General features: G+C 37.4%; 1 protein-coding gene across 1 annotated transcript; it reads left to right on the forward strand.

Annotated features, from left to right (window-relative positions):
* The first annotated feature begins 2,332 nt into the window (after positions 1–2,332).
* On the forward strand, positions 2,333–3,979 carry LOC126610468 (transcription factor WER-like). The gene is made up of 3 exons (XM_050278524.1): positions 2,333–2,739; positions 2,856–2,985; positions 3,318–3,979. Exons 1-3 carry the CDS (start codon positions 2,562–2,564, stop codon positions 3,685–3,687), a joined length of 678 nt encoding a protein of 225 aa, XP_050134481.1. The 5' UTR covers positions 2,333–2,561; the 3' UTR covers positions 3,688–3,979.
* Positions 3,980–21,542: the final 17,563 nt, after the last annotated feature.

Raw genomic sequence — 21,542 nt, forward strand, 5'->3', positions numbered from 1 at the left:
TCTGAGGGTTTGAACCTTGATTTGTATTCAACGGTTGAGATTAAATCTCAACCGAATCCAATGGCTATTAAAATTCTAAATATATATTTTAAAAATTAAATAATATATATATTTTTTGGTTTGGTTCGGGATTACCGAAATCCTGAAAACTTGAGATTGATTCCCGTACTGAAATTTCGGGATTGGTTTGGTATTGGGCACCAAAAATTTTGGGATTTTTTCGGTTCGGTTTCGGGATTTTTTCGGTTCAGTTTATGATATTTGGTATTTTTTTCCAACCCTAAAAAATTCATGACCATTAGTCCCTTAACTTATCTAAATGCGAAGCTATGGTCCTTTTCGTCAACTCGGTTAGAACTTTTGTCAAAATGAGTCAAATGTCACGCATGTGAGGCTGAATCAAGGGGCAAATATGGAAAGCCAAATGAGAAAAGTTGTAGCAATAGTCCCCTCAACTTTAACGCAATCAGAGAAATGGTCCCTCCACTTTACCCAATTGGAGCAATGGTCCCTCAACTTTAACCCAATTGTAGCAATAGTCCTTCCAATATGACTCATTCTGACGGAGTTGACGAAAGAGACCATAGTTACACATTTTGATGAATTAAGGGACCAATGATCATGAATTTTTAGTTGAAGGACCATTGCTACAATTTTCTCTGGGAAAAACGGTCTTGCAGCTTCATTAATGCCTACGTGATGCTATATATATTAAACACACAAAATCAACATACTAATTTATACCGTCTTTAATGTACGTGAGTCTAACATGTAATCCTAAGGTTTTTCTTTTCATTAGGCTAAAAGTTCATTTTCTGTTTGGCCTCATTAGGGTTAAAACCTTTCATGAAATGTTGTCACATTGAACTCTACATTCCTTTCATCTTTCCATAACTAATGAAATTCTATTAGAAACTAATTAATTGCTATTTTCCAATTAAGCTAAGCTGTAAAAAAGGCACCACATCATGGATGGAGGACCGCTTTCCTGTCACGGAGATACATCTTGACTCTCTTTATCTGACACATTATAGATTCACATAATGAGTAATGTGATAATAGGTGAAGGAATATGTCTATCCTGATATAAGTAAATTATTCTCTAGACTTGTACATTACGAACTTTAATATATAGTGTAGTAGATGAAAATTGTGACTCTACACAGGCTTAATTTTAGAAATGTGGAAATGAATTCTCCAAAATGTAGAAGATCCAGCATGCCATGAAATGCAAAGCTATTAGTACACAACAGAAAATCAGATGCAAATCAAAGGGATCATATAGATGAATCTCAACAAATATGTCAGCTATATTGTCATTGGCCCACAGACACTGTATGCATTTTTATTTTTCTTTCACCTAATCCTTAAATTAAGAATTACTTGAAACCTAACTTCTATTTTGTTAACATATCTTGTCTAATTGATTGATCCGGAACACATGCTTATTGAGCAATAAAAAACCATTATATACATAATACGATTAGGTAATAACCAAACAGAGAGGGCTTTCTACACACCTAAAAGCAAGTTCAACCAATCTAGACATTTTTTTCTAATTAAGGACCCCTTTTATGTTTCGACCAAAAAAGGGCCCCTTTTATGCAAAAAAATAAAATAAAATAAAATAAATAAAACCAACATTTAGGCAATTGGTCAATATTGAAAATCAGAATTCTTGTAGCCAAAGCAGATGTTCAATTTACAATATTGGATGCAAATTGTAATAGAAAGGTAATTAACTAGTAATTAAGCATACTAAATTAGTATTGTTTACGTGAGGGTCATGTGCAATCTGGTCTACTACAAACCCTAGAAAACAAGACCAGTACTCGAGGCCTTCAGTCTGAGAAATAAGTACTCCATCGAAGAATATTCTTTCAAAGAAAAAACTGCTACTTATAAACCCTAATTATTGTATTGATCTCCCTTGCCCACCTATCCCTACTATTCCCTCTTGTCACGTAATAGTAAACCTTTTACTAAAAGACTGCATGCTCTTTATATTTTCTTTTTCCTTTTAATTTTATTTACTACAACTTGCACATGCAAAAAGAAATTGTGCAGCATGCCAAATAATCACGTATATCCACAACAAGACAATCTCTCCCAACATGGGATCTGATTAACTTTCCCCACAGCCATCTGATGTGATCTATTTGTATCATTACTCTTTTCACCTCAATTCTTCTTTTTGCCACCTTTGTGCGCACTAAGTAAATTAATTATATTATATTTTATATAGTATCAAATACTTTTTTCTTTGGCAACCTTTGTAGTAGGAGTGGCATGTGTAATGTAGCATCAACCTTTGTAGCTCTCTTGTTGCTCAATCATCAATACCATGATCAAAATTTTAAGTCTTCTTTATTGAAACCGTGCCACAGAGAGAGAGAGAGAGAGAGAGAGAGAGAGAGAGCACCATTATATATACTTATAAGTGGTAGTTGGGTTTTTATCAGGAAGGTTGACAGAAACCCAGAATAGCATCCTCTCTGCATAACATAGTTCCCCAAAGTCTCTCTCTCTCTCTGTCTCTCCCTCTCTCTCTCAGTGGCTCAATGGCTCCTGTGACAAAAGAGTCCGTCAATAGAAGAAAAATGAAGGGAGGGGAAGCCATGAAAAACACAAAAAGGAAAGTCAACAAGGGAGCATGGACAACCGAAGAAGATCAGAAACTGGCTGAAGCTATTGAAACACATGGTGCAAAAAGGTGGAAGACAATTGCATCTAAAGCAGGTATATACACTTGTCATAATTAAGCTGAAATTGATTAACTAACTTCTTGATCATATTACACTTTTTAATGAATAATGATCAAGAGCTTAAAAGGGTCTTAATTTTGATTGGTGCAGGCCTCAATAGGTGTGGCAAGAGTTGCAGGCTAAGATGGTTGAACTATCTCAGACCAAACATCAAGAGAGGCAACATATCTGACCAAGAAGAGGACTTGATCGTTAGACTTCACAAACTTCTTGGAAATAGGTACCATTGATTTCATATGATAATTAGCATCAAAAGTTTGAAGTATATAAATTCTGTCTGAGTGAAACGGGGTGTTCATTGGGGTCTAGGTTCCCTCCAATTGCTCACAGCATTCAGGAACTAGACTGTTGTAGCAGTCCGATGACTTCGCCCTGACATATAATTTTACCCGCCTAATCCTCTGCCCTTGCCAATGTCAGACTGAAATAATAATAATAATAATAATAATAACGTTAATCTACATGGATTATGATTTATGATAGTTTGTTTTGCATGATTATTAATTACTTACAAAATTTATCTTTCTCTTATGGGTTTTTAATTTGTATCAGGTGGTCTTTAATTGCCGGACGATTGCCTGGTCGAACAGATAATGAAATAAAAAACTACTGGAATTCTCATTTGAGCAAAAGAATGAGCCAAAAGGAAAAGGAAAATGGAGCCAATTTAACAAGAAAAATGATCTCCACAGATCATCAGAAGGATCATGTACAGATGAAAGAAGATGCGTCATTGCAAGAGGCTGCTACTAGTACTAGTACTACTAGTGCTGCATCTAGTGCTGCATCTAAAGGAGGTGATCAAAACTCCAACATTAATATTGATGTAGATGATTTCTTTGATTTCTCCAATGAGGGTTCTTTGAATTTGGAATGGGTGAGCAAGTTTCTTGAACAAGATTATGGCAGATGGCTTAACTGATCAAGTTGGTGCAGTTCATGCTAATTAATCAGGGTTGTATGTGATAATATATTTCACCATCTGTCAAATATTTTTCCCTTTTCTTTTCTTATTAGGTTATATATATATATATATATATATATATATGATGACTCTAGCTCTGATGGAGTTCATGACCGTGCGCTGAAAGTATTGTACATCAATAAACTTAGATGAGTTGAGTTCTGCCTTCTCTTCTACACATACTACTTGGATGAATATGTACAATATTTTCGGTAAATAAAGTCGTTGATGATAGGTAATAGCTAAACGATTCTTTTATTTGTATAAATATGATAACAGAATGAGCTGGAAAATTGTATCATAAAACGATGAAACCTAAAAAAATGGATGGTTCACATTGTGTAGTGGTGGGAGCACTCCCTCAAATGTATGATTACTCTCTTGTTACGTGGACTTAAATCTCCAAATTTCATCTGGATGCCAACGTGGGTTGATCATCTTATTATATTTTAGGCTGCGATTTGGGAGACTTAAGCAAAATAAACATGTCAATCCATCCGGTAGACAAGGTTGGTTTTTAGATTTTTGAAGCCCAGGGCAACATAGAGAAATATGCCCTAAATTCATACAAGAAAAAATATTTGTTTTCACACGCAATACTTTGAAAAAATTATATTTAAAAACACTTCAAACTCAATAATTTATAAACATGAAAAAAAACAATTTATTTTGTATTGAGAGAAGGGAATCAAAAAACCCCACAAGTACAAGTAGGTAGATGATGAGTTTTGTTCCCCCTTTATTTGAACTTTCAAATTATTTTTATAAAATCGTGAGGTATTTTATCTTATTTGCCAACATTGTCAATATAGGACTAAAAAATTCATATTTTTGAGTCATTAATTGATATGTAGAAGCAATAAATGAGACCAAATTAAACCTAGTAGGCTAGTATTGGTAAAGACATACATACATTAATTTATTGAAAGCTTTTGACTCATTTTTTTATCGAAAGCTAATGTTAGGGAGACCAAATTATTAAATAAAATTTTGTAAACCATATGACTAGTTGTTAATGATTAGATTATTATATAAGTATTAATTAACGTGCTTATTTTCTTGGTGACACGTCATATGGTTTACAAATTTGGTCTAACAATTTGGTCTAACAATTTGGTCTACCTAACATTACTCTTTGTTGAAGGTTAGACTTGAATTGGAATGCATGTCTAAAAATTGCAACCCACATAGTAGTCATAAATCGAATAAGAGGTTAAAAAAAAAAAAAACAGAAATTTGTAAAAATTGCAAAGAGCAAAAGCACACAACATTTCAATCCCACGACCAAACCACCCCCCCTCCACACTCATTTTCTCTTTCTCTTTCTAAACACTCGTTTATGTCCATTAATTCTTGCTCGATTAATTAAATCCAAATGATAGAAATAAACAAATTGTACAAGAGAGAAAAAAAACAGTACTTCCGAATAAAAGAGTTGAACCAATTAGGAAGAGGATCTGATCCGGATCTTTCCCATCAAAGGCTCATGATCAAGTGATATGGGCCGTTGAAATTTGATCTAACAGCAACAAACAGAGGGCATCTCTAAAAATTATTATAATTGTAGCCGTTGGATCAAATTTCAACGGCCTGGATCACTTGATCCTGGGCCTTTGATGGGAGAGATCCGGACCAGATCCTCTTCCAACCAATTATACTCCCCCGACAAGGACGGAGGATAAACATACAAGACACTCTCATGTCCTTTTATATATACAGACAGACATGTACAGTACAATATCTGCAAACTGCAAAACAATGAAGCTGCAGGCTGAAGCACAAGGCATTTGAAAGATGATGAAGAGAAGCATTATCCCCTGAAGGGCTTGTCATGTAGTTCCCAGTTGGTTATAGAGATTCTTTTTTTTAGTGGAGGATTTGAAGCAATGATAGCAAAAGAGTAATAATAAAAGAGAAATTGACTTTGTCCATATTATTGTACGGACAATTGCTGGGGCATAATCATAAATGTGTATCATAAGAGAAAAGTTAAACGCTTTTTAAAGTTTACCATTTGCTTGCCAGATTTTCCCGGGACAAATCTTTAACTTGTTCCAAGATTAACTGTGCTTTTTTTTCTTTTCGAACAAACGATATTATCTAAGTTCGCATTTGGCCAATCGAACTTAAAATTTATCACTTATAAATTAAGAAAAATATTGTAAGATCCCACATCGCCCAGGGGTGAGGATCATGTAAGCCTTATATGTATATTTTCATCTCTATCTAGCACGAGGCCTTTTGGGAGCTCACTGGCTTCGAATTCCGTAGGAACTCTGAAGTTCAGCAAGAATGGGCCAGAACATTCCCAGGATGGGTGACCCACTAGGAAGTTCTGCTTGCATGAGTTCCCAAAAACAAAACTGTGAGGGTGTGGTCGGGGCCTAAAGAGGACAATATCGTGCTACGGTGGAGTCAAGACCAATATGTGGTGGGGCCCCGAGCCGGGATGTGACAATTTGGTATCAGAGTCAATCCCTGACTAGAAGTGTGCCGACAAGGACGTCGAGCCTTTAAGGGGGGTGGATTGTAAGATCCCACATCGCCCAGGGGTGAGAATCATGTAAGCCTTATATGTATATTCTCATCTCTACCTAGCATGAGGCCCTTTGGGAGCTCACTGGCTTTGGATTCCGTAGGAACTCCGAAGTTAAGCGAAAATGGGCCAGAGCATTCCCAGGTTGGGTGACCCACTGGAAAGTTCTGCTCGTGTGAGCTCCTAGAAACAAAACCGTGAGAGTGTGGTAGGGGCCCAAAGCAGACAATATCGTGCTACGGTGGAGTCGAGCCCGGAATATGATGGGGCCCGGGCCAAGATGTGACAAATACCACTAAGTCGTATTTACTAAATAATAACTGTAACTTTTTATTCATCAGAAAATTGCAACCAGATGTTAATTAACCTGAATAAACTGTGTGTTTTACTATTTCGGTTTTTTTAATTCGATCTAAATCTAGGTGGACACAAGTCGCCGACAAAAACTAGTCGTGAAATCGTGATTCATGCTTAATAGTAGTGTCAAAGACACCAAGACAAATTTCAACATCCAATAACAGTATCTCATTTTTTTGTGGACAAGTGTTAGCCACAGTTGAGCTTCATTTGTGAGTGTCGACCCACTCATAAATAGTCGAAACAATGAAACATCACCATCTCATAGTTTCAACTTTTCGAGGAAAATGATTTACATGACACAAAAATAATATAAATGATTACCAATTAAGGAGATGTGGCCCTTTTAGCCTGAATAATTGTTCATATTGCATCAATAAAGGTACACAAATTGAGTTGGGTAGAGATAGTAGGACCCAAACATTTGTTTATTATACCTTTCACATTTTTAACTTCAGTTCCTATAAATTCGATTTGTCTATTCTGTCACTCCATTAATTCATATCAGGGTTTTTATCATAAATAGTCCTTGAAATTGATTCTCACCATCAAGAAGGTTTCTGAAATTGAAAATCAATCAATATAGTCTCTGAAATAGGTGTCTCAATGTAGTCATTTTGTCACAATTCTATTAAAAAACCTGTTAAGTGCTGATGTGGCACATAAATGGCCTCATAAGTCATTTTTCTCACAAATAGTCCTTGAAATTAAACCATGACACCAAAATGGTCCCTATAATTAACCAGCGACATCAAAATAGTCTTTGAAATTGAAAATTGATCAATGTAGTCCCTTAAGTAAGTGTCTCAAATCAATATAGTCATTCTGTCACAATTCTGTCAAAAATTCCGTTATGTGCTGATGTGACATATAAATGGGTCACACAAGTCTAATTAAATTAAAAAAAATTTACATATAGACTTAATAATTTAATAGTTAATAAAAAATTGTCAACCCAAAAATCCAATCCTGCAATCACCTCTGATCCCAATCCACATTTCTATATCTCATTCGCTCTCTATTCTCTAAAAACAAAGAAAAAAAATCTCAATACACTCATCTTTACACACTTCGACACTTTTCACCAAATTGAACCTGAATCAAGATCACCTTTGATGACGGCTTGGCCCATATGACTTCTGGGATATCACCATTAACATTTAGGCGATCAACATCTTCACAACCTTAATCTTGAAGAGCTTGTTTTGCGCGTCCCTGGTGGTCTGGTGATGAGGTTATAATCGAGGTGTGTCCATTGTTAGTTGAAAACTATTTCCACACCCCCTCTTAGGCCTTGGTTAAGCCTTTTGCCTTTGAGAATTTATGGAAGGGAGCTCTCTTCGGAGTAGGCTCTACTATAAGAAAAAAATTCCATTGTGCAAAATGGTATTTAGACAAATTTCTTAATTAATTATTAAACCCACATCAGCACATAACAATTTTTTTTTTACAGAATTGTGGCAAAATGATCATATTGATTTGAACACCTATTTTCAAGGACTACCTTCATTGATTTTCAATTTCAGGTACCATATTGATGTTGCATGTCAATTTCATGGACCATCTTCATGGTGTGGGTCAATTTCATGGACCATTTGTGATAAAACCCGTAAATCTTGTGGGACCCATTTATGTGCCATATCAACACTTAACGAAATTTTTAGCAGAATTGTGATGGAAGGACCACATTGATTTGTGACACCTATTTTTAGGGACTATTTTGATTGTTTTTTAATTTCAGGGACCATCTTGATGGTGAAGGTTAATTTCAAGGACCATTTGTGATAAAAACCTTTCATATCAATATTATTTCTAAGAATGAATATACATAGTCATAACTTCTCTACAAGTACATTAAAAATTTCAAACTATCTATCTAAACACTTGGAAAATTATCATACAATCTAATGTATGATATGCACCGAATAAATAAATGAGTAAATACGCAGCCTGTGATGCAATAAGTAAAGATCCAACGGTCATGGATCCTAATATGTAGTATACGCCCGTGTATACAATAATAAAAAACCGTAGCTCTCCTTCATTTTTCCTAAGTTCTTCATGGAGAATCTCTTGGAATTTAATACATGCAATCTGACAAATGGGAGTTTAGACTTTAATGTACACACCTAAACAAACCACCCGACCAGCCTAGATTGACTAATGACTATAGCAGAGGAGGATATCCAACGCATAACATCGGGGGTGAGGACAAGGGTAAATGTTTCTTAATCTCATATCGTCTTTTACCAAACAAAAGACAAATCTTCCAGTCAATTTCTTAGAACATGTATTCCAATGAGTATATTTGCCACTGCCCAATTTAGTTGGAAATTCAGTCTCTAAGGTCATCTTCAATGGAGAAGGCTAAAGATTCAAACGCCAAAAAATAGTCTGATTTGTCAAAAAATCCATCTCTAACCGATATCTAAGCTATAATTCTATGGAGCCCACTAGGTCATTATTTGACCAAAGGGGCATCAGGATGGCCAAATGTAGCCCCCTTTTAGAGCATCCCCAATGTGGGCTTTATTCTCCATGAAGTTACTAAATTTGAAGTTCAATCAGGGCCGGCCCTGAGAATTTGGGGGCCCTAAGCTAGTCTTCAAAGTGGGGCCTTAGAATTCTCTGACTCCCAACCCTTTGTACTTTGACATGTGTAAAAAGAATTTACTAAATACATAAAAAGTCTATTTCTACATTAAATATCTTTAAAAATTAATATTGAAAAAAGAAAGATATACAAAGATTACTCATATATTACTCATCTCGCGTTTTTAGATGCAAATGCACTTATTAGGTTTACATAATCTAATTTTTCAACCAATTCAAACCGAAAGAGAAGTCCCTACCCAATACGCCAAATTTCAATCATTTTTCTATTGTTACAATGTTACTTATTACATTCAATAAATGAATGAATGGTTGAATTACAGAGGCAACATCTTACAGCTAGGGAAAATACTAGAGTGAAGATGATAGTAATTTTCGTATACGCGCCTAGGCGGACAAGGCGAATTTAAATAATTTATTATATATTATATAAACTAATTAATTTGAACATTAAATAATGTCATTTTTTCAAAAAGGTGAGTTTTAGCCTTTTAGGTACATAATAAAGATATACATGGTGTGATATTAAAATAGGGTAATAAAATCCACAAACATAAAGGTGATATTTAAGAGAGAAGCAAAAAAGTAAAAATAAGATAGTGGGGACTATTTAAAAGGGAGAAGACGTGCAACTATAAAAAAAGATAGTGGGATCATCTTAAGTAAAATCGTGCAATTAAAATGATGTTGGGAATATGATTGTTTTCTTCCTCACGTTAGGCCGACCCTGCAACAGAAGATTTCCAGATTCCGGTGTTTACATGTAAACCCTCATAGCTCTCGTCCATCCCCGTCTAGACCTGTCTAGCTCCACCTAAAAATTGGGGGCCCTTCCGAAGTAGGGCCCCTAGGCGGGCGCCTACTCCGGCTACCCTCAGGGCCGGCCCTGAGCTCAATGAGCAGGAAAATGAGGTTAGATCCACCATTTGGGTTATCAACTTTCTTCCTTGGGTAGCAAAAAACTGAGCTACATCTAGCCCCAAAAGTAGTGGGTCCCACAAGAAAGTAGCTATTCATGTGGAGAACAATTTATGTGGGGCTTGATTTGCCACTAGACTTTGCTATATGGCATTACAAATCCATTCAAAATTCGTCATGTGACAAATATTAAATATAATCATTTATAATTCTTTTTTATTTAAGATTCTCATAAATATTTTTCCTACTATTTAATGTGCACCATGAGATCAATTTAATAGTTCATATTTACTTATTTTCCCTTTTTTTTTCTTCCCGAATATTTCTTTCAGTATATGTTTTGCCGGATCTTCACTTCTCTCTCCCACTTCTTTCTCTCCCAATTTTTACTCTTGCTTTTCTTCAAGGAAAATTCTGCACCCTAAGACCTTCTCCACTTTGATCAAGAATTTGTAAGTTTTTTGTTGTTGTTGTTATTATACAATAGCTGATATGTGAAGTAGACATGAAGAAGAATAACCCACATATGTATAGGCATATTAGGGTTAATATGCTAGTCTAGTATTTGATTTTTTGTTGTTCGTTAATATGTTAGTCTAATGTTAGGGTTAATATGTTAGGCTAATATTAGGGTTAATATGTTAATGTGAATAATCTTTGATATTATTAATGTTAGTCTAATCTTTGATATTTTTTCAATTGATAGGTTACTGCCGAATTTACTTCTTTCATCTCAAAACAATATTAGCTCAGTATTCTTTCATCAAGCATCTTGATAAATATCATGTACAACCTCTCTGACAACACCTATGCATCACCCTTCAAAGACAGAACATTTTGAATATCCTTAGCTCAATGGGATAATGCTCACTGCTCCAAAATCACCGTATCAAATTCGGTACTTCAGAATTTGTGTGAAAAGAGTTTTTCAACAGATATCAATTCAACTAGACCGACGCGAACAAACAATCTAAAAAAAACAATTGAGCACACATGAAGTACTATAAAGTGGGCGCCAATTATTTCATGAAAACAGAAATACAATTTTCAAAAAATATAAAATGAAAGCATGTGTGGCTAACCAGACTTCGTGCTTTTGGGAAAAAAGGGAGAGAAAGAGGAGAAGAAAAAAATGTGGTGTAATTTAATTAGTAGAAAAATTAATTATGAGAATTTTAAATGTAAAATAAATAATAAATTATTATATTTAAGATTTGTCACGTGGCGAGTTTTGAATGGACTGTAGTGTCATTCAGTAAAATCCAATGGTAAGTCAAGCCTCACACAAGTTTTTCTCATCCATGTGGGCCACATTTCGCCACTCTCCCCCCACTTGCAAATACATTTAGGGGTGTGCTATCCACACATCCAATTTTACTTCTCACACACCTTTTGATAATTTCTGTCCGTTGATCTTCTTCAATTCATCCAATCCGACGGCAGAAAATTAAAAAGGTGTGCGAGAAGTAAAATGGGGTGTGTGGATATCACACCCCACATATTTATACTCTCCTTTTATTCTTTTTTTAATTCTTTTTCTTTGCATATTTTTATTCTAAGGGTTCTCCTTCATTTTATTTGTATGTTTAATGTTTAAGACATAAAATGATATAAGATGTTCTACTAAAAAGGCGTTTTAATTTTTAAATAAAAACACACTACATATCAAAATGACATTGAAAGTTTAGAGACCTGAACCGAAAACATAAACAAATAACATACCTAAATTGTAAGGACATTTCAATTTAGCTATGAGATGAAATCTTATTTTGTCTGATTCAGTGAAACAAAGCAATAGATAAGATTGAGATAATATAACCTAATTGAACGGTTAATAAGTGATGGAAATTAACATTGTCAAATTCTGAATTTTTTTTTGGTTGAAATGTTTATAAATTTTTTATGTGATAAGACGTCCAAAAATTAACTTCAGAAAAGTTAACCCAAAAAAATTTATCATGTAATCAAATTACTATAAAATAAATATATACAACCCATATAGAGCCCAAAAGTAAATAGTCCATCTTTGGGATGATATTCTTTTATAAAGCCCCAAAGATTCCTTAGAGCTCTAAAATGAGCTATATCCACCACTTTTCCAACCCCATATAAAGCCTTTCACTGGGGATGCTCTTAGCCTGTTTTGGGGCCTAGCTCTTTGATTACAATAATTAATTCAAATCAATGGCTCGATTTGAAACATCCAACAGTAGTTTAATTAAATTAATCAATAAATTTAAAGTATACACTTAAAACTAATAAATTATTGAGGGCTTACATTTAGCCCCTTCAGTTGGAGATGATATATGAGTATGACTTGATATTATTCATTTAAAAGTACTTTTGTGTAGTAAGTAGCCCTTTACCATAGTGATAAAAAAACGTGTTGTGCTTTTGGATAACGGCATAAATTCAAATCCTATCGGTAATTAATCTAACATTTAACTTACTAATGCTATCGCTCGACTAAAAAAACAAAGTGTAAGACTATAATTATGAATGAAGCTATGTTTAGCCATTTTGATTGAAAATAACCTAAATATTTCAATTATATCCCAAACCAAAGGAAAAAAAAACTCTTATTATTTTATTCTACATGCGTGTCGATTGGTTGGATGTCTCAATCCCTTTTATCATCGTAACTTTTTCACTTTTACTTTTTTTTTTGGTAAATTACATAGTAGCCCCTCAGATTTGATGTCTATTACAAACTCATACAACATCTTTAAAACATTTCACTTTCATACCTCACGTACTATTTTATTTCAAAATAATACATCCGTTACATTTTCCATCCATTGATCCGTTATGTGCTGACGTGGCTGCTAAATGTATGCCACGTGGTAAAAAAAATTATTATTTAAAAAAAAAAAACCTTAATCTTCTAAATTTAAAAATTAAAAAAAAAAAATAAATAAATAAAACACACGCAGAACCCCATCCCCTTCCCCGCAACCCCTTTCAGATTCAACCTCTCCTCACCTCTCTTAACCTCATACTCCACCTCACCGCCTCCCCGATCCTCCGCACCAGATCCTCCCCCTTCGCCTTCACCCACTTCCTCGAGCTTCTTCACGTTGACCACCGTCATCCCCTTCTTGTTCAAGCCCCCGTCGAATTTCTTGATGGTCTGGACCGGCACACCTGACCGCATCGCGTGGTTCACGCCTTTGGGTCGCCGAGGGCGCTGGCCTTATTGGGCTTCTTCTGGAGGACCACCGGCTCCCAGTTCTAAGCTATGACTCCTTGGTTTCGGCTCGGCATCGTCGGAAATCTAGAGATATATAGAGAGAGTTTCTTGGATTTTTGTTTGTGTTTTTAGAGGAGAAGATGATCAGGGACGATGAAGTTTGGTGCGCAATTTCTAGGTTTAGGGATTAGAGAGAAAGAGGGGGTGTGATTTGGGGGCGCCAAAGTACTGATGCACACATGGCGGTCAATTGGAACAGAGAATTGAAATTAGGGTTTGTAGAGATTGGAACAGAGAAAGAAGATGGCAGGAAGTGAGGGCAGCGAAGCTGGCCCTTTAGAAGTACGATGGCAGAGGTGGGGGTGGGTTTTTGGATAGGAGAGGAGGTGAAGAGAGTGGAGGAGAGTGAGGTGGGGGTCGGGGGGGGGGGGGAATAGGTTCCGTGTACTCCGCTGAGGTCGTCTTTAGAGCTATAGCGGCTGTGGAGGAGGTGGACGAAGGCGAAGGGGGAGGATCTGGTGCGGAGGATCGGGGAGGCACTGAGGTGGAGTGTGAGCTTGAGAAAGGTGAAGAGAGGTTGAATCTAGAGATTGTTGAAGAAAGGGGTAGGGGTTGCAGGGAAGGGGAATGGATGGGTTCTACGTGTGTGTGTGTGTTTTTTTTTTTTTTTTAAATTTTTTTTGCCATGTGGCATACATTTGGCAGCCACGTGGCACAAATGTGACAGCCACATCATCACTTAACGGATCAATTGATGAAAAATGTAACGGAAGTATTATTTTGAAATAAAATAGTACGTGAAGTATGAAAGTGAAATGTTTTAAAGATGTTGTATGAGGTTGTAATAGACCTCAAATCTAAGGGGCTACTATGTAATTTACCCTTTTTTTTTGGGTTTTTGACAGACGGGAAAGCATTATCACTCGAACATAGAATAAAGGTAAATTTTTTTAACAGTAGCATTATATATCCATTTTTGGCATTACATCTTAGATTCAGGTGGAAAAGTAGCAAATGTGACATCCCAACCAATAGAAAACCATAGCATGTGTACAAAAAAAAAACAAAAAGTTTGAACCATCTTCTTTTCTACCGTACCTCCATTTCTACCTGCTCAGGAGTTTCAGTCAACGAAAACTCATATTCCTTTTTCTTGTGCAGTATGAAATCTTTCGTGTTCGCCTGAACATGCAGTGCTCATACAAGTCAGTGATCAAAGAACATACAAAGATTGTTATCTTTTGGGAGAGGAAGAGAAGCGAGTCATTCAGGCTAAATTTTTTTTTTTTTTTTTTTTGGAAACTAGACATGCATTACCAGGCCAACAAGCCAAAGAAAGTACAACGAAAGCCTACACAGACACTAACACGCTAGACAACAACAAAAAGCGAGCAGTGTGGGGATAAGAGTAAAGACAGTTGAACCAAGCTCGAATGTCTCCCCAACAACTGCCAACCCAAAATCAAGGGGGACAAGGTAATCCATCTTTGTTGAAAACATGCACCAACGAAGATGAGAGCTTGCTGACCCAAACGATATCGCACATCTTCGTACAGCGACACGACGCTAAGGTATGCGCCACCATATTGGCTGACCTTGGAACCTAAGACCAGTGACAATCCTAAAAGGCCTCTCCAAGTTGTTTAGCGATAGATAAAATAGGAAAAACCTCCCAGCTGCCAGCTTACAAGGAAGAAGCCAAAGAGGAAATCAAAGCCTGCGAATCAGATTCAATAATTATACTTTGGTAGCCTAAGTCTGCAGCCAACTGACATCCACGCAAAATAGCCAAAGCTTCAGCCACAAGAGCAAACGGAGCATGAATATGAGACCTTACCGCAACCACAAACTCTGCCCGCTAACCTCGCATCACAACCCCTACAAAACCTTGCTTATTTACAATAGACCAGCTAGCATCCACATTTACTTTAAAGAAGGGACACAAAGGAGAAGACCAACGAGCTGTCGGTACAGCCACCGAAGCTCGAGCCAACCGAGAAGATGGGAGAACACCCATGACACCAAGGTACATTGGCTGAAAGAGAAATGGCATGTTGGACCTGTGAAGGATTAATAGGAGAGTGATTGAACATAAACTGGCATCTCGCTTTCCAAATATGCCAGCATGTAAATGCAACATGCGAAAGCAAGATAACATGTTCTTCCTTGGAGCCAAACCTCCTAGATATGATGGAATGAAACCAAGCCACCCAAGATGAAATCTAACATCGATCAACTTTATAATTGAGGACAGCGCCGAACCAAATAGGTTCCACCCAAAGACATAACAAAAAGAGATACTTTACAGATTCCACTTCCTTATTACAAATTTGACAGATAGGTGATGGGGCAGAATGCCGACGAAATAAATTCTCTAGTGTTGCCAGTGCTTGATGAACAATGCGCCACATAAAATTACGAATTTTAGGCGGACTTCACAACTTCCAAATAGAGAGCCAAACCTGTGATGAAATAGAGCTAGAAGATGAGGGTCGGCAATGAATGTCGGTGCCGTGCAAAGATCTTGCCCGGTGATAACCAGATTTCACCATATACACCCCAGTCTTAGTAGCATCCCAAATGAAGCGGTCATTACGCTGTGTATCCCCAATCGAGGTGGCTAAGATGGCATTTTGGTCCTCCGACAATAAAAAAGGTTGAAGAAACTGAAGATCCCAAGCATTGGAATTAGGACACATGAGTGATGCAACGCGAGTGTCTCTAGTCACATGCACAGTCCCTGGTTGAGGATGACCCAACGGAAGAGAGGAGCCAATGATCAATCCACATCCGTGCAGTACAGCCATTCATAATTTGCCAATGCAACCCTTTCATCAACAGATCTCGACCAACCAGCAAACTACTCCAGGCCTAGGAAGCATGACTCCCACGCTGAGCATCAAAGAGCGAATAATGTGGAAAGTACCTAGCTTTAAGAACTGAAGCCTAAAGTGAGTTCGGTTGTTGGATGAGTCGCCAGCATTGTTTAGCAAGTAATGCATCATTAAAGTCCGTAAATTGGCGAAACCCCATACCCCCCATCTTTTTTCGAGAGATGCAAAGTATGTTTAGAGACCCAGTGGAGTTATGCTTGTCACCCATAGTCCCCTACCAGAAATAAGAAATGAGAGAGTCCAACTCAAGATAAACCGAATTTGGGAACTTAAACAGATTCATAGGGTAAACGAGAATAGCTTGGACAACCGCTTTAATTAATACCTCTTTACCCACTTGAGTAAGAACGTTAGGTATCCACCCTTGTATTTTCCGCATCACCTTCCCCTTCACAAAAGCCAGGCCTTGCCACTTGGATCTCCCCTACAAAGCTGGAACCCCAAGATAGGTTTCCAGATCAAAAACTACCTGCATATGTAAAAGTTACCCCCACTCATCCGATACTATCATCGGTGTATTAGCACCGAAGAACACCGATGACTTCTGTAGATTTACAGCTTGACTCGAGGCTGCACAATATTGATCAAGAATATCAAGGAAATGAGAGCAATTTCTACGCGTCGCTTTTAGAAAAATAAGTGTATCATCAGCAAAGAATAGATGGGAAATGACGGAAGTATGCTGATTCACCTTAATACCCATCAATTTATCCCTCTCATTCCAAGGACATAATTTAATAAAGTTGGAACATTGGTCCCTGGACTTTGTCCCAATTGGAGCTTTGATCAACAACAACAACAAAGCCTTTTCCCACTAAGTGGGGTCGGCTATATGAATCCTAGAACGCCATTGCGCTCGGTTTTGTGTCATGTCCTCCGTTAGATCCAAGTACTCTAAGTCTTTTCTTAGGGTCTCTTCCAAAGTTTTCCGAGGTCTTCCTCTACCCCTTCGGCCTTGAACCTCTATCCCGTAGTCATATCTTCGAACCGGAGCATCAGTAGGCCTTCTTTGCACATGGCCAAACAACCGTAACCGATTTTCTCTCATCTTTCCTTCAATTTCGGCTACTCCTACTTTACCTCGGATATCTTCATTCCTAATCTTATCCTTTCTCGTGTGCCCACACATCCAACGAAGCATCCTCATCTTCGCTACATCCATTTTGTGTACGTGTTGATGCTTCACCGCCCAACATTCTGTGCTATACAGCATCGCCGGCCTTATTGCCGTCCTATAAAATTTTCCCTTGAGCTTCAGTGGCCTACGACGGTCACACAACACGCCGGATGCACTATTCCACTTCATCCATCTAGCTTGTATTCTATGGTTGAGATCTCCATCTAATTCTCCGTTCTTTTGCTAGATAGATCCTAGGTAGCGAAAACGGTCGCACTTTGGTATTTCCTGATCTCCGATCCTCACCCCTAACTCATTTTGGCCTCCATTTGCACTGAACTTGCACTTCATATATTCTGTCTTTGATCGGCTTAGGCGAAGACCTTTAGATTCCAATACTTCTCTCCAAAGGTTAAGCTTCGCATTTACCCCTTCCTGAGTTTCATCTATCAACACTATATCGTTTGCGAAAAGCATACACCAAGGAATATCATCTTGAATATGTCCTGTTAACTCATCCATTACCAACGCAAAAAGGTAAGGACTTAAGGATTGTTGATGCACAAAATCAGTGAGGACTTTGGTACAACAGAAAGTATTAAGTTTGTGATCTTCGCTAGATTGCTCTGGTCATTAGTGTGGATAAGTATGTAAATGGATAGAGACAGGAAAACAAACACAAGATGTACATGGTTCACCCAGATTGGCTACGTCCACGGAGTAGAGGAGTTCTCATTAATTGTGAAGGGTTTACACAAGTACATAGGTTCAAGCTTTCCTTTAGTGAGTACAAGTGAATGATTTAGTACAATTGACATTAGGAAATATTGTGGGAGAATGATATTGTAATCACGAAACTTCTGAGTACCGAAGTGTGGTATCGTCTTCACTTGCCTTATTTGTCTCATAGGTAGATGTGGCATCTTCTCTGGAAGTACTCTTCCTCCATCCAGGGATGGTATCTTTAACTGATGGAGAAGCATAAGGTAATATATCAATTTCACTTGAAGCTTACTTGTAGTTTCAAGCTTGGTCAAGCGCGATACAAACCATGTAGTAGGAGTCCCTCAAGTCGCCGAGCTAGGGGATCTGCTGAAAGAGGTGACAGACAAGGTAAGCAATTAGAGCTCCAAACAATCAGTCCTAGATCAGAAGTTTGATTTCGAGTTCTGGCTGATTGTTCTCATTCTCCCTATCTTGCAGGCAGCATGAAGGATAAAGAGAAGAAAAAGAAGAAGAGATGATATGATATACTTTTGCTTTTGAAGAAGTAACTTTCCACAAGCTTATTCTTGAACTGGGCTGGAGGGTTTTCGGGTTTCCTCTAGAGTATAAGGCCGACTGAAGAATTTGAGGGTCAAAACAAGTCCATCAAATCTAGAGTACGTTCGACCTTGCTGATTGATGTGAAAAATAAGTTAACACACAAAATTAAACCCTCTTTTTATCAATTGTAGCAAAGTATGTAAATAGGGATCGTTCTAGATCGGGGATTAGGAGGGATTGCTAAACACTTGAAAACTGACTTAGAAATGTAAAAACAAAGTTTAAAGCACTAGATTAGACTCAAAGAATGCAAAACTCACGTTTAAAATACTAAAACAAACCAAAAACTCAAAACAGCAATCAAAAGATTCAAAACTACCTTAAAAACACTTTCTGGGCAGTTTTGAACACAAAGCATCAAATTGGACGAATTTGGGTTTTAACTTGTACCAAAACACTTAAAAACATAAACCAACACACTTTCCAATTAATCTAGGAATTCAAAATAATTGGGGATTTGATTTGGACGAAAATAAACTTAAATGGCAGATTGTAAGAGAAACAGATTGTAATACAAAGTTATGAAGAATCAATGGATGATGGAATGGCTAAGGGGTTCTTCTCCACACATGAAATATATGCAACCTAAATCGATTTCCAGTTATCAATTGAATAAGTTATGAACCTCGACACTCTAAGTTAATTAGATCCGCTTAAATTAACCTTCAGATTTCCCTAGAATCATTGAATTGGATGAATATGCATCGCAAACAAATTATTCCAAACAAGTTCTTTATATGAACAACATGATAAAGATACAGGTTAGAATCATTACGTTCTTTGGAAATCATAAGCATCGACAAGGCATTCGTAACTATGAAAAGCATGATACTCTTGCCAAGAATCTACTTAACACGATCGTGACTAGCGACCTTTACTACTTACGAATATAAATTCATAACGATTAGGTGAAACAAACTTAAATCCTAGCATCAAATTCAAGTATGCAAATTAAGCGTGCACTCTCAACCAACATACAAGAATAAGTTCTAAATCAAACGGTTAAGCAAATTGTATTCACGACTCATGCAACGATAACCGAGAGTAATCAATTTATTTCACATATATAATCATGGTTTTGAATCCACCCTTAGCCAAAACGAATTTAGCTAATCATACTTAAAGCAAAACAAAGATTACATGAATTAGACATTGAAATATAAGATAGAAAACACCTAAAATCGTTCAACAACTCAGAATGAATAGCCAAACAATCGTAGTGAATCTGTCCCCTTCTTTGCTTGCGGCAGATTGGGTTGTGAAGATGTTTTGCGTAGTTTTATGGTGTAGAATGGATGGGGAATGGTATGGAGAGGTTTAGGGTGAGTATGGAGGAGTGTTTGATGGTTGAAGGATGGTAGAGAACTCGGCAAAGAGGGTGGAATAAGGTGGAGTGGCTGTTATGTTTTCTGGGCACTAGAATGGTGTTTTTGGGGTGTTTTGCTGCCTAGGGTGAGTATGGACGAATTTTCTGCATGAATGATGAATATGGGAGGTTGAACCCTTTGCCAAGGGTTGTAAACATTATATATAGGCCCCAAAAACCCTAGAGAATCAGATTAGGCAGTGGGGGAAATGCACAGCAAGGAGGGTGAATTTGTGGTGTGCAATGGTCCAAGGATGAAAATGGAGCAATGATGCAAAGTATGGAGGGTAAAATGGAGTGGTATTTCAGCTAGGGAGCATGAATGATTGTGTTTATTGCATGGAAATGAAAAGGGGAGGTGAAATGTTTCAGAAATTGGTCAAAGGTGCAGCAACATGTGTTGCACACGGCATTGGATCCCAAATGTGGATGATGGAGCATCAATTTGTGCATGGAATGGTTGTGAAAGTTGTGTGAAATCTGATGGGTGAAGGGAACAAGTGGTATGCAGCAATTGAGTATGATAATTGAGTGTATTGAGGCATGAAATCAGAAATATTTTAGGGGACAAGGATGATTAAGCATGCATGGGAATCCAAAGGAAATGCTATGTGGATTGCACGGCAAGGATGTGTGTCCTTTTGTGGCCGAGTTCTTGATCCTTTGTACACTAATTCTTCACATTCTTAGCCTCTTTAAGTCTTCAATTTCGTCCAAACCTTGGTTCTAAATATGTGACATGCATTCCAAGCTCCATTTTGCTCCAAAATGCTCCAAAATGCATCTTCTTGCCTACTTTGTCCTTAAAATGTGAAAACACACGAAAATGACTTTAAACATTAAAATAACTAAGGAAACACGACATAAATGCACAAGAACAAGCCAACTAAGTCGCATAAATATGCTCCTATCACTGATATGGGATACTTTTGCTGTTGACAAAGTAGTGGATGTATCGGCACGTGTTCTGTTACGCTTGTCTCCACATGCTTCCTTGTATCCTTCTCACTTTCCCTATCTGTTCCTCAGGCAGATGTGGTATCTTCTCTGGAAGCATAAGATGTTGAAGATGAGTACTCGAGAGCAATGTCAGGTAAATGATTCCAGGCAGTCAGTTCCTGACTGGAAGCTTGATTCCAAGTGCTGACTGATTGCTCTCTTTCTCCTTGTCTTGCAGGTAAGAACAAGGCCAAAGGAAAAGACAGGGAAAAAGCATGATATGGGATACTCTTGCTTTTAACCCAGATGATATGAGATATTCTTGCTCTGGTGTAGCTTGTTTGCAGAGGTATTATCCGGGGGAAAGAAAGCTAAGTATTTCGAGAGGCTTCGTTGGGAGTGCCCTCTCAGATATGAGGAAGGGTTGAGCATTTTTGCAGGTCTGCCTGTCCATTGAGGATGGAGGTCGACATGTATAGGAGTCTCCCTAATAACAAGTAGTAATGTTATTCCTTTACCCTGCTTGATCATAGCACGGTAGTAGGAGCTGCCAGCTT

Source organism: Malus sylvestris, chromosome 17, assembly GCF_916048215.2.
Source record: "Malus sylvestris chromosome 17, drMalSylv7.2, whole genome shotgun sequence".
NCBI lineage: Eukaryota > Viridiplantae > Streptophyta > Magnoliopsida > Rosales > Rosaceae > Malus > Malus sylvestris.